The 13,857-nt window shown below is 34.8% G+C and overlaps 1 protein-coding gene across 3 annotated transcripts in view; it reads right to left on the bottom strand.

Annotated features, from left to right (window-relative positions):
- The window catches only part of SLC36A4 (solute carrier family 36 member 4), a 47,657-nt gene that overhangs the window by 17,721 nt on the left and 16,079 nt on the right, over window positions 1-13,857 (bottom strand). For 2 of the 3 annotated variants that reach the window (XM_036028694.1, XM_028516664.2), the window contains exons 2-8: window positions 13,089-13,212; window positions 11,900-11,990; window positions 10,616-10,704; window positions 9,196-9,291; window positions 7,289-7,373; window positions 2,230-2,454; window positions 165-263 (exon numbers count right to left, since the gene is read on the bottom strand). In XM_036028694.1, the coding sequence (XP_035884587.1) occupies window positions 165-263; window positions 2,230-2,454; window positions 7,289-7,373; window positions 9,196-9,291; window positions 10,616-10,704; window positions 11,900-11,990; window positions 13,089-13,210 (807 nt within the window). In that variant the 5' untranslated portion in view covers window positions 13,211-13,212. The remainder of the gene's footprint in view (window positions 1-164; window positions 264-2,229; window positions 2,455-7,288; window positions 7,374-9,195; window positions 9,292-10,615; window positions 10,705-11,899; window positions 11,991-13,088; window positions 13,213-13,857) is intronic. The other variant, XM_028516665.2, reaches the window with a different exon arrangement.

Raw genomic sequence — 13,857 nt, 5'->3', positions numbered from 1 at the left:
AGTGGAAGAACTAAACTACATTTCAGGTCTCTCATACTAAAATGCAAACCATATTCTAGAAATAAAGGTAATAGAAACAAAAAAAACCATACATTTTTAATCTGGCTTTAGTACATAAATCTTTGTTTTAAGATTCTAAAAAATAATAAAAGCTAAATCCTTACCACTCCTATGCCTTCAAAAGCAAACACAGCAGTACCAAAAAAGAGCGGGTACTTTTTCCAACCAGCCACTACTGGAAGGTCGTGGAGATCTGGCATATTCTGGAGAAAGAAAGAAAAAAATAAGGCAAGTTACATCTATACTTCTTTTAAAGAATTTTAAATAAAAAAGCAAAATCATACACTTCTGAGCTTCACAATAGCAAGTACATATTATAAAAAGAAATAATTCTTTCAATAAACACTTCCAGCATCCTATGTTAAATGTAGCCAAGCTGTTAGGATTTCACGGCCAAAAGCAGTTGGTTTCCTCATGCCCACACATTACATCTGAGCTAAATGATCCTCATTACCTGTTTCCACCTGCAAGTCCCAGGCTGTTCACACTGGGTATGGCTCCTGCCACAACAGGAAATACATAAGCATAATCAAGGGCTGAGATGAGAGCCATTTAATGAGTTATTAACCACTGCGGATGGTGCCGAACAAAATCCATTCTCCACAACTCTATTTTCATTGCTTTCAGTCCCTGTGATACCTAGTTCCTAACTTTAGACTTTCTACCTCACGACTCTGCTGTTTCCTAGTACAGGTCTCCCTATTTTCAGTGTTTCAGTTTTTGTCCTGACAGTTGGCATTTAACCTTATCACTTGTGCATATGTCCTGAGTCTGGCTTCGATTACTTGGGCCTGACTCACAGCCTGTTCCAACTCTCGCTGTCTGGAAACTCACATGAACTGCACATCTTATGCAAGATCTCTGGCTCCACAGTGGCCACTTGTTCCAGCTACTCCAAGTCTGGTCCCTACTCTCCTGGCCATCCTGTGTTCTCTGCTTTATCTGATTGAAAGTGGAATTCAAAGCCAAGATAAGAGGATGAACTAAGAACCTAATGTGAAAGCACACGGATAATTTGGGAGAGAGGTCTAGAACATCGGAAACTTAGGTAGAAGTGTGTGATTAATGATGACACATGACTAAAAACATAAGCTAGGGTCAGAATAAAAAGGGTATTAGAGTGTTTGGATCATGTGATAACACTAAACTGTTATTCAAGGCTCACACCATTTCCTCCATTTAAGGAACCTCTGCTTTTGCTCCACTGATTCTCACTTCTGCAGCCAATGGACCATGAACTCCAGAAAGCCCTAAAATATTCCTACCTGTCCCTGTCCACTCTTATATGCTATAAGAAAGAATCTACAAGTTGTGGAATTCAGAGATGGGGGAAGAAATAAAACATACATCCATCTAAGAGTCTGTAATAAATAGCTATTAGAGATTTTAGAACACCTACTTCAGCAGCAATGCATAAGATGCACTGGATCAGGGAAGATTAGAACAGGGAGTCTCAACCTGTTTTGAGCCACTAGCCCCCCGGCAAGATGAAAGCTTTACAGCTGCTCAGTAGAAAGCACATATATACACAGAGAAACACTAAATCTTGCACCTAATTTTAAGGAGCTTTCAGTTCTCCTGAATCCCATTCACAGATTTTCTTTTAAGAAAAGTAGGATGAGAATGCCCAGGCCATAAACAATAAAATTGGTTGAGGTTATTACATACTTCGGGTAAAGAGGTTACAATCTAGTGCAGTGTCAGTGGGCCACAGTGGTGGCACCAAATAAAGGTCCAAAAGTGAAATAAAACTATAAAATTACATCTATACTCCCATCTTCTGTGATTGGTTCAAAACATAACAGAATAAAGAAAACACTAATAGGTTCTATTTCATGTTAGGCAGTTGTACCACAGCATGACCCTAAATCCCACAACAGCTTTAACAGGGTCGGTACCACCATCCCCTGAAGCAGTGCCATAGAACCCGCAGGCATGTTCACCAAGATTCATCAATAGATCTGACTCCAAGGCCTGCCCTTTAAACCTCTACATCATTCACTTTCCCAATAAGCAGTGCCCTCCCAAAAGAAAGTAAAGTGTACTAATTATCTGCTCTGTGCCACCTATGAAATAGGGGGTCTTCCCATGTCATTACTTTCACCTCCCAAGGAAACAAAGAATTTACTTATTAAGAAACATATGGCAGGAAAAACTTGTTATACTTACCCTAACGACATATTGATAAATTATCACAAGGCTGACAGCCATGGAAATGTTAGCAAGGAATGAAAGCACAAACAGATTCTTCAGCTCACGAATGAAGACCAAGAGAATTATAAATGGAAGAAAGCAAAGCATATATATCCTTAGGTCAATATTTCTCTCATGTGGGTTTGATGAACTGGTACTATTCGAAACAAATACTTTGCTCTCCAGGAACCCTTCGTGAACCTACATAGGATTATCAAGAGAATCAGAAAGGGGGAGGGGAGAAACTTCCATCAACTTATAATCATACAAGTGATATATAAAGAAACTTATGATCTATATACTCAATGATAAAAAGTCCTTTACAATTTGCATTTTTCAAAATACTCTAGCTTCATATATATATACATATATATATCAAATTTAAGGATAATTAAAAAAGGATCACTTTCCTCACAAAATATCTTCCTTTATCACACTGTGAACAGATCGTTCAGTAGAAAATTACAAGGACAGTTTTACTAATTTATTTTGAAGCTTTGTGACTAACATGATGCTTCATGATCCCTGCAAAGCCTCAATCTACTTCTGAGATAATGAAAGGAGGAAGCATTCTTGTCCAGAATGGCCACTGGTATGCACTTCGAGTTTTTTTTTTTTTTTTCAGAATAGAAAGCTCTAAGTACCTCTTAGAAATGTGCAGTAGGCAAAATAAAATTTAGAAACCATAGCTTTAAAATTGTTATATAAATCGCTTATATATTATCATCATCATATCAGTAATTATTGAGAATCCACTAAATTCATGCATGGTCATATGTTAGACAGTAGATAAAATTTTGCTAGAGCAAAAGAACTTCTACAAAATAAATCAACTTTACCTTAAAATTTATTCAGACAAATTTTGCTAAAGCAAAAAACTTCTATAAATCAACTTTTCTTTAAAAATTTATTCAGCTACTTCTATAAACCAATACTGTTTTCAAAATAAATACAATGATTTATAAGATCCATATATGAAAAACTGTCTCAGATTCAACTAACTACATACTTAACCTACTAAAATAGAAAGGAAATGACAGAGAACTTTAAAAATGATCTTAAAAACTCACAACAGAGGCAGATCACACCACACTTTAAACACCAGTGGAAACCCATTTGCCCCCCAGTACTGTAGTCTCCTTTGAACACAATGACACCATCAAGTCTCTGGACACATAAATTCTTAAGAACCAGACCCTAGAGTAATAACAGCAAGTATCTTTTGAGTACTTTCTATGAGTCTGTACAACATCTCATTCAAATCTCAAATGGGTCGTAGTATTAATTTCAATTTATAGTTGAGGAAACTGAGGTTTAAGGAGTGGAAAGAAAACTTACATAATATCAAGCCAGTAAGTGTTGGTTCTAGAATTCAAACCTAGGCTTGAGACTTCAGAATCTAACTTGCAACCACTACAAATTAACCTGACCAAAAAACTGCCACCCTGAAGCAGGGCGGGGAGGCTGCTCAAGTAACCACCTGGCCTTCACTCCAACATCTCAAAATATAGTCAGTGTGAACAGGCCAACAAATCAGAAGTTTAAAATGAATTCTCATATGATCAACAATTCAAGTGCTTCCTTTAATTACACTTAAAATCCATGATACATAACATTTAGTGCAACTGAAAATGCACACCTCATCTTCAACTGCAGGGAATATATCTACTAGTTTCAAGTCATACAGACAATTCATTACTAATACTGGACTAACAAACTCTCTGGTTGCACCATGTACCATTTAAGAAATGCATAATTCACATTTATCTTATAACTAACCATCAAAACTTTGTAATATAATTTTTTATAATTTGAAATAGAAGCTAAATTGGTAATTCACATTAGTTGGCTCTTGTGAAGATATTTTATTTGTTCACTCAATTTTCTCAGTAACTGAATTATTTGGAACCAAATACTTCTGCATCAAAGAAGTAACTACCATAATTGGATTAGATACCGATCCGTATTAAGCTCTAACAAGGATAGCTGGCTAGCAAGAGAAAAGCAGTTATAGTTATAAAAAGGGCTATTTGAATCATTAGGTGCTTGGGAATCTGAAATTAATTCTATCACAAACATCTCATAATAATTTAGTATTCTTTGGCAGAACAACAGTTATAAAAATTTTCAGGGTTAAAAAATAAAGTAAAAATGTAGATACATACCCAGAGCAAGATTCAGGTAAACATTTGAGTCCTTTGGTGCCCTCTAGAGACAGAGATTGGCTATCTAATAGGACTTCCTATGATCTCACATGTTTACCAAAATGCAAAACACTGAAATAAATATTATAAAATAAAATTACTAAATTCAGTTTTTTCCACTTAGAGCTCAAAGTTACTAAACACCACTACTTATTAACTTTTCAAGTATTTGGTAATTTAATGGTTAAAATTCCAAAGACAAATTATGTGTTTCAGCAAAGCTACAATCAGAATCAAAGCCATATTACCCTACATTTGTATGCTGTTTCACATTTGACAGTGTTTCACAAACCTTTTGTGAGCTGAGCCTCACAATAAGTTTATGAGGAACAAGGGGAGATTCTGTTACTATTCCCATTTTACAAACAAGGAAACTGAGGCTTGATCAGAGATAAGGGTCGTGCCCAAGGTGTGAGTTAAAACTGAGAGAGCCGGGATTTGAATTCAGATCTTCTGACTCTAAGGCCCATACCAAGTCTTTGGTATTGCTACATTTTTTTCCTAATGTAATATCCCTTCCCCGCTCTTCAGGCCCATATATACTACTTTATCTGTCTGAAATTTTCTCAAGTATCTGAGAGTAAGCAGAGAGGAGCCATAACTACAATAGGCTAAGTCATCAAAGCACTATGGCCTTTTCACCCTGCCAATTGTCCGCCATGTCTTCATGAGACCAAAAACAACCATATGCCAGCTACAGAGCAGGAGGCTCACACATCTGTACAACAACAAAACCCTTAATTCTTTAATTTGATAAAATACCACACCTTCAATTTTGTGTAGATTAAGGCAATAATAATCTTGCAGTTTTTATCTATATTAGCAGTAGTGATTGGTAAGGTTCAATCAGCCCCTGTGTCTACTACTAGACACTGGAGGCTGCTATCAAACACAGGAGAATGCCTCCACAGAGAGTGAGAATCTCTTAATGATGCAGTTTCAGTGACCACCCGTCTGCTCTGCTGAGGTGACAGGTTCATCGTTCCTTTCAACTTTCCTCAAGTCTCAGTGAATGTCTTTTTCCCTGTTGCTCTCTATGCCTCAAAAGGGCTTTCATCTTTCTATCTATAACAGGCAATCTCTTTACCTCCAAATCACTTTTTCTACCTGGTATTCTAGTATATGTGCAAATGAGTTAAATTATTCTACTTAACTTTGGAAGCAACTGATAATTTATAAAAGTTACCAATCCTGAGCTTACAGAGACTTACTTTATGTACTTCATATACTCTCTGCGCCACACACACGTACACACACGACTAAAAGCAGACGATGTTCTGTCCGATGATGGCCAACAAATATGTTGGGTGGCAGCTGTCAGAGACCTGGACTTCAGCCCAATCCCCATGACTCAGGTCACACTGTGCACACATTGTGAGACTCACTTTCCTCATTCATAAGATGAGCATAGTCCTGACATTACAGAGTAGTTGTAAAGATTAAGTGATATATGTCACAGCTTATAAATATAAGATGACAGGGCATTATTAGCCTTATTTATTATCCATAAATTCAAATCAAGTTTGTCGGTCGCTCTCTCAGGAGATGATAAAGAGACAACAGTCCGCCACCGTGTTGCACAGCCCTGGCGAGGCATCGTTTGCACTGCACATAAATGGCTGGTAAGACGGTAAGTCTTGCCAGTTCTACCTCTCACCAGAGTCAGTAGTCCTAGGAAAGTGCAACTTGTGCAATTAGATAATTGCAAATGCTAATGAAAGCATCAACTCCCTTATTAATAAAAAGGGGATTTGACTTGGTGAGCCTTCCAACATTGGAAATCTAAGCTAGTGACTTTAAAGCCACTATGGCCCACAGGCCAAACCTGGCCTATTTTTGCAAATAAAATCTTATTGGAATACATCCATACCTATTTGTTTATGCATTGCTGTCTATCGCTGAGTTGACATAGAGACCATATGGCTTACAACACTAAAAATACTTATTATCTGGCCTTTCACAGAAAAAGTTTGCCAATTCTTATCTAAATATAAAATGAAGAATTCTTTATACTTAGAAAAGTGAGTCAAATATAGGACTTACATGTATATATATGGGTTCTTTAGAAAACATTCACATCATAATTTTACATTAAAATAACTACTAGACAAGTACTATATATTATTACTATGTATAATTATTACTATGTATAATGCCTACCATTGCACCATGCACATGTAGATAATTAACCAGTGTGACCAATTAAAATAACTCAAGAGCAAGGTGTAATGTAAGAATAATAAAGGCGAACTGCCAGTGAAAGCACATAAAGAAATGCGCTGTGGCCTTGTTCTGACAGGGGAGCTTTTTTATTTCAGTGCTTTGCATATTTGTTCAAATTGACAGTCTCTGCTAAGACCGTGACCACCTCCTCTCAAAGCAAACAATTCAATATGGGGAGAATTACAGAACACTGTACATTTCTGGAAGTACATTTTTAGACAATAGCAACAATTACTGGATTTTAGTCATGTCCACTTTTCTACTTCACTTTTTAGGCTGCTGGCTAAAGCTTTACATATGTCTTCATAAAACATCGATGTAAAAAGTATGTTCCCAAACATCTGTATCTAAATTTTGAGTAGCTAAGAATCAGGAAATTATGTCCTGTTCTGATATGAAAGAACAAGCATTACTGATATAACAACAAGAAAAATAAGACCAACAATAATAACAAAAATCCAACTTGCAAAAAGGAAAATCTACAAAGGAACATGATTAAGGAAAGAAACACATCTGCGTATTTAACCATGGCTCACTCAGAGGAAACACGATGTTATTACTATGGCATTGGAAGAAAATGACTTCAGTACTAGGAGAAAAATACTTACTTGTTTCACATTTTCAGCTAAGAAGACAATATAAACACTACAGAAGCCCAGTTGTGTTATCACCAGAAAAAAGTCAACCACACTCCTGAAAAGAGATGTCCTCAAATGAGTATTAATAAGAGCTGCTGAAATGTCAATCTGTATTTTCTCTTTTCAACTACTTTAAAACATTTTATAGTAGTGTACATTATTCTTTTTACTTCCTTAAAATAAGAAATAGACTTAAAATATTTATTTTCTCAAAAATCATACACTTATGATCAGTATGTCACTCAAATTATTACTGAGCAAAAAAATGTTCCATTAAGTTAAAAGGCCAAAATTTTCCCATCATTTCTGAAATTCAATAGTTTATGAGTATCTGTTTATGAAATGACTTAGTAAGAACACCACTTCTTTTAGATTAAGTGCATCTCTCCTACTTCTCAAGACCTTTCCCAGATCAACCCAGTGTATTTCCCAGCCCTCCCAGCTTCATGTCATTTGCAAATATGATGAGCACACTCTCTCTGACCAAATCACTAATAAGAATATGAAACATGGAGTAAGAGGGGCATGGCCCTAAATCATACCATCAGAGACCTTTTTAGCTGTGTCCTGCTTTTTTAATGACATACTATAGAATGTTCCAGATACATAAAATAGTGTACGGGAATGGGGAAGGGATATCACCAGTCAAATGAGCATTATTTGGGCATGGAGGTTAGTCAAGTTACAAATTTGCCTGCATGTCAATAGACAGCCCACACTTCTCAATTTTGTTCTGGGAACAGTGGATGACTATAATAGCATGCACCTATTCATTCACTATAGCCACTTGTTTGACCATTAATGTCAAGCTATCAAATAATCGAATCCACAAATCTACAGACCTTCCTTCTGCCACTGGAAACTAGGAGAGCCCCTGTCTTTATCTTCACCTGCCATATCTCTACAGTTCTCCATGGCTCCTCAGGGATCTGATTTGTAAGTAACCCTGGTACTCTGAAATGAATTCAAGTTTCTTCTCTCTGATGAATTGCATTTAAGTATTCCCTTAACATCTCTTTATTCACCCTGGACTCTAGTATCCCAGCAATAATCATTCCAGCCCCTTCCTTGTGAAATCCATTTTTGTTGATAGAAAAAGCAGACAAGGCTGCCTCTAGACCGGAGCAGAAGGAGGATGAAGACACAGCTGCGGGGGCAACGCCCTAGCGCACGAGACTCTGTTTTCTTCCTTCTCCTATTTGGCATACCAAGAACTGAGAAGCTCATAAACAAATCTAAACTCCTAGAAATCCTAGATAGGCCATATTTAACCATAAACTACTCTATTAACACTGATCTTTTTCTCCTTTTAATTTTCACTGCACATATCATTTGTACCATAGTCAGCATTTTGTTGATTGCCTGTGCTTATTTTTCCAGGCCTGTATTCATCTGACTTTGATTAGCCTTGCCCACCAATGACAAATTACATTTAAACAATGACAACATGCTGAAATACATGCTCTAGATGTCTTGTAAGCATGTAGCTAAACAGTATAATTTTATTTGAAATAATATTTTAACTTTTTTCTTGTTCTTTTCTTTTACTTAAAAAATCACTGAACGTGCTTATACCACAGGTCAGCCCAGTGCTTTATAAATACCATTTTATCTAAACTACTGTAGTAAGCCTGTGAAGCAAGTATTATTATGAACTCATCTGATAATGAGGTAACTAAAACAAAATGATAATCTGACCCAGGTCACAAAACTGAAAAATGGTGGAGTTGAGATCTGAACCCAAGTCTGTTTAACTCTAAAGATTACATTTATTCCCCAAACTTTATCATACTTCTATTTAGGATCTTGTCAGACTATATTACTTAAAATTAAAGTAATTTCAATAACCAGATGTTAATAATACAGCAAGGCCTTACCGTCCCCATGCTGCTTGCTTCTGAAGACAACTCCAAGGACTTACTTCCATAGCAAAACTCACAGTGTCACTATAACCTAATGTCGACTTTTTAAACCTGTAATGTAATAACATACATGTACATGAAAAAAATTAAGTTGGTTCATAAATCCTCCCCTTGAAAAGAACATCATATAAATGAGAAAAAATGAACGCAGAGCTATGCTCTGACAGAGGAGATTTTGAAATTTCAAGGACTGCGTACTCCTAAAATACGTCTCATGAAATTTAAATATTTTATATCTGTCCTATTCCCAATATATTAGTTTTATCTACTGTGAAAGCTTATATACTTGTAGAATTCATATGACATAACATTTGTACTTTACTGATTTAAACATTTCAATTATCTAAAAACATCAACTACATTGTTCATGCCTCAATTATTTCATTATTAGAATAGCATTATTTAATACATCTATACAAGGCTTTATAATATATTTTCGCATATATATCTTATTTAATCCTCAAAATAGCCAAGAGGCACGTATTAGTTCTCCTGTTCTCTCTCCCATTTTTTAAAAGCATACATTGTTATTTAAAGATCATAATTGACTTACCCAAAGTTTTAAGAACATTTAAAACAGTAACAATGAAGAGTTAAAATTTGAGTATGTTTACTAGATTAGACAATAATTATTTTTTAAAAGTTGGCCCATTGTCCAGTCGAAGCATTTCATGACACAAGATAAAGAAAAAATATTATTTTATAGACTAACTACCAATCCACATATCACCGAAGAACACCAAAGTCATTATACCCCAAAATGAATTACTAACAAATTGAGAGCCTTACACTCTAACTAAAAGCAGTACTGCTTCCTTCATTTCCCCATATATCTTTCCTGATTTTTTTCACTTACACTAAGTAAACCATTATATTCCACTAAGACTATAAGACTTAAATAGACTATATTTTAAAAGAAGTAAATATATCTAACCAGATTTCACTAATAAGGCTGTACTTTAAAAGAAGTAAATATATCTAACCAGATTTCACTAATTAGGCTATATTTTAAAAGAAGTAAATAGGCCCATGTAGCTCAGTGGACATCCCAATACACCAAGGTTATGGGTGTGATCCCTGAGGAGCACATACAAGAATCAACCAATGAATAGAAAGGACACATAAGAACAACAACAAATTGATGTCTCTTTTTCCCTTCCTCTCTCTTTTTAAAACCAATTTTAAAAAAATAGATTTTGACTAGATTTTAATCATATGAAATGCTACCTTTTACCAAATTATCTTAAACTTGTCTATATAACAAATTACAAGAAATATAAGTGGTAGTTGCAAAGCAGAATTAAAATATGACTACCCAATGCTTTAAATAACTACACAGCTTCAAAATAAATGAACTTAACAAATCCACATTTACCTCTGACATAGAAAGTGACTGCAACGTACCAAAATGTGCATACAGTGAACAGAAATAATTCCTATAAACACAAGGCTGATTGGTCCAAGCTATAGGGGAAAAAAAATATAGGGTTTAAATATTTAAGTATCACAAAAATTAAGCTGCCTTATAAGCAATGAAACAGTAAACTACTCATTTGCAGTAAATAAATATTTGTTGGAAAAAATGGTTAAATAGTTATTTGTATAAGGGAAAGCTAATAAACTGGATACAGAAAGAATTTCATTAACACTTAACCACATATGATTCCATCTTGGCTATCTAAACCTATGAATACACAGTATACATTTGCAACGAAGTGGGATGGAATGCAACATCCCATTTAACATGAGATGGCAAGTCTGTCACTACCAGTGCCCCACCATAATAATTACATGCAACTATGAATCATTATCTAAATGACTAAAAAAGCACTGTATGGATCTGGGACTATGGGCAATCCACTTCTACAGACTGCCAGGTAAATACTTACTGTGTGTGAGAAACTGAGCCTAGAAAATAATTATCTGAAAAAGTTGTACACAGTGAATTTCACGTATTTATTACTATAATGAAAGTTACTCCTGGATTATTGAGACACAGACAAAATACTGCCAAAGCATATTTTATAATCAGAAATTTTTAAGTTTGTCTAAATTAGGATGGGCAAAGTCAAATGCAGGGAAAGATGATAATTAAAACTGTTTTGAGAAAACTCATTGTTTAAAAAAGATTAAGTATAATCTCATTACTTCATAAGTGAATTCTCCCCATTTAGATTTTCTAAAATTATAATAATTAGTCCTAATAATACTTTAAATATTTGTTTTCAAAAGATATTATTCCTTTCCTTAACTATTGTTCTTTAAACCTGAAAACTATGTATTTTATTCTGAATCTAAAAAACTATAAAATTTCACTAATACAAATGATCTGCTCTATAAATGTATTTGCTGATATGAGTACACTGCTTAAATCCCTGAGACTCCAAGAATAACAAGATATAAACACACCTGGAAAAAATCAAATACCACTTTATGATCTTTCTGTCAAATAATATATATTAATTAAGTAGGAAAAAAGTAATTAATTGTCATTTCTTGTTAGGTACTATTATCATAGTTCACATAACTTTATCAATACAATGGCTAAATGATTACTAATTGTCACTGACCATGTTCTAGGTGACAAGGCCAAGTGACAATCTGTGGTGATTTCTGCTGTACATTAAGACTGATAACTATCTTAACTATAGAGTCTTACCACTATGCCTGCATTCTTTATTGCCAATGGGAGTCCTAAAAGGCCGGTCCCAATATTTCCTTTAAGAAGGTGCATAAGAGTTTGTAAAAATCTGAAAAGTAAAAGTTGTAAGATTTAAACATTTTAGAACAAAAGCTATTAAAATCACACCATCATGATTTTAGCATTGGGAGGTAACTGAAAATTAATCTAGGCATGGAATCATTTCCATTCAACCAGACCTTAAATGGGCCAGAAGTTATTATTTGGTTCAAGTTCCATCTTTGCCACTTAAAAACTAAAACACAGAGGGTTATTATGGAGATTATATGAGATATTTAAGTAAAATTATTTTGAACATATTAGTCATAAAGAAAAAATAATTTGCTCATAAGATTCTTTGTTGCTGTAATATTCAGGATCGTGCTGAAGATTACAGCTAGGCTGGTAGGACATCGATTTATTGACACTGTCCATGTAATCACAGTATTAAACTACCTGATCTGTGATCTGTGATCAGCATAAGAAGAAGTCAATTAAATGAAAAACATGCAAGTTCTAAAACAATGTGTGCCATCAGGTAAGATAAATACTAATTAACTTTTAGACTTTATGAACTCCCTAAGGGACTTCACCTAATAAAAGTTTCCAAGAGACATTTGAAGGAGGTTTCTTGACCATGAAAAAAATTAACTAGGAAGAATAGCACAACTTTCAAACTTATGAAATAAAAATGTTTGCTAAAAATTTTTTAGTTTATACTATTATTTTCTTATCAATTATGATGTTACTTTGCTTAATCATTAAATTACCATTGGAATAGGGACTTAAATCTATTAATGATGATAAAATAATGAAAAAGGTTTTAAAAAGTTCCATTGCATAAAGGGTTTACTACCCATCTCCCACCATCTAATTCCTAACCATTTCAGAAGCAACATCTCTTAAAATTTCTATTCCTTTCAGTCAGACCTCCCTTCAAGGTCCATAGCATCTGAAATGTATCATCATTGTAGTAAGCCCCATACACTGCTCGGTAATTTAGATGTATTTGTTTTTTCCCAAATAGCCTATAAATACCTTGAGGGCAGGGACTAGTCTTTCATCTGTGTCTCCTGTAGTACCTAGTAAAGTGCCTCGCCAGTACAAGGTGATCACACAATATATACTGAATGAAAAGAAAAGGAGACATATAAACCATAACACTTACGAAATACCCTCCTGACCCTCAAGCTGGTAATGCTTCTGAACAGGCAGGAGTTCATGCTCATGTTCTTCATCTGATGTCCCATCAAAATTCTGTTCATTGATTAAGGGCCTCATTACATCCATATCTTTAAAGAGAAAAAACAAAGCACTTCACTATTATTTTAAAAGCTGGGCTAAAGCTAGTATAAATTAATTTTTTTAAGGAAAACATAGCACTGGCACTCATCTTTACTATTTCTACCCTAAATTAATTCACATTAACACCCTGAGTTTTAGTATTCTTAAAAAGAAACAACTAGATTTATTTGCTGGATATTTTGTTTGGACTAAGCAGTACAAAGTGAAAAGCATAAGTATTCAATGCAAAACTTTCTGCTTTGTCTACATGAGGTTTACACTGAATGATCATAGAATTATGGGATGAGAAATGTGAAGAGATAATCAAATGAATTTTCATCTCATTAGCTTCAAACCATACTATATACTGAACACATAAGTAATAATCATATTTTTAAATAATGATCTAGTTGGGAATAAATGATGGACATGTAACATTTTAAAACTTTTTATTTTAGAATAATTTCAAATTTACTTTAATTTTCAAGAACAGTACAAAAGCCCTGACCAGCGTGGCTCAGTTGGGGTGCCCTCCCACAAAGCTAAAGATCGCCTCTGCCACCCCAGGTCAGGGCACACACCTGGGTTGCTGGCTCGGCCCCCAACCGACTGATGTTCTCTCCCTTTCTCCCTCTCTTCCCCTTTCTCTAAAA

The sequence above is a fragment of the Phyllostomus discolor genome, chromosome 6, assembly GCF_004126475.2.
Source record: "Phyllostomus discolor isolate MPI-MPIP mPhyDis1 chromosome 6, mPhyDis1.pri.v3, whole genome shotgun sequence".
In the NCBI taxonomy this organism is placed as follows: domain Eukaryota; kingdom Metazoa; phylum Chordata; class Mammalia; order Chiroptera; family Phyllostomidae; genus Phyllostomus; species Phyllostomus discolor.
The sequence above is the reverse complement of the archived record's forward strand: the minus strand, read 5'-3'. Positions and strand labels throughout refer to the sequence as shown.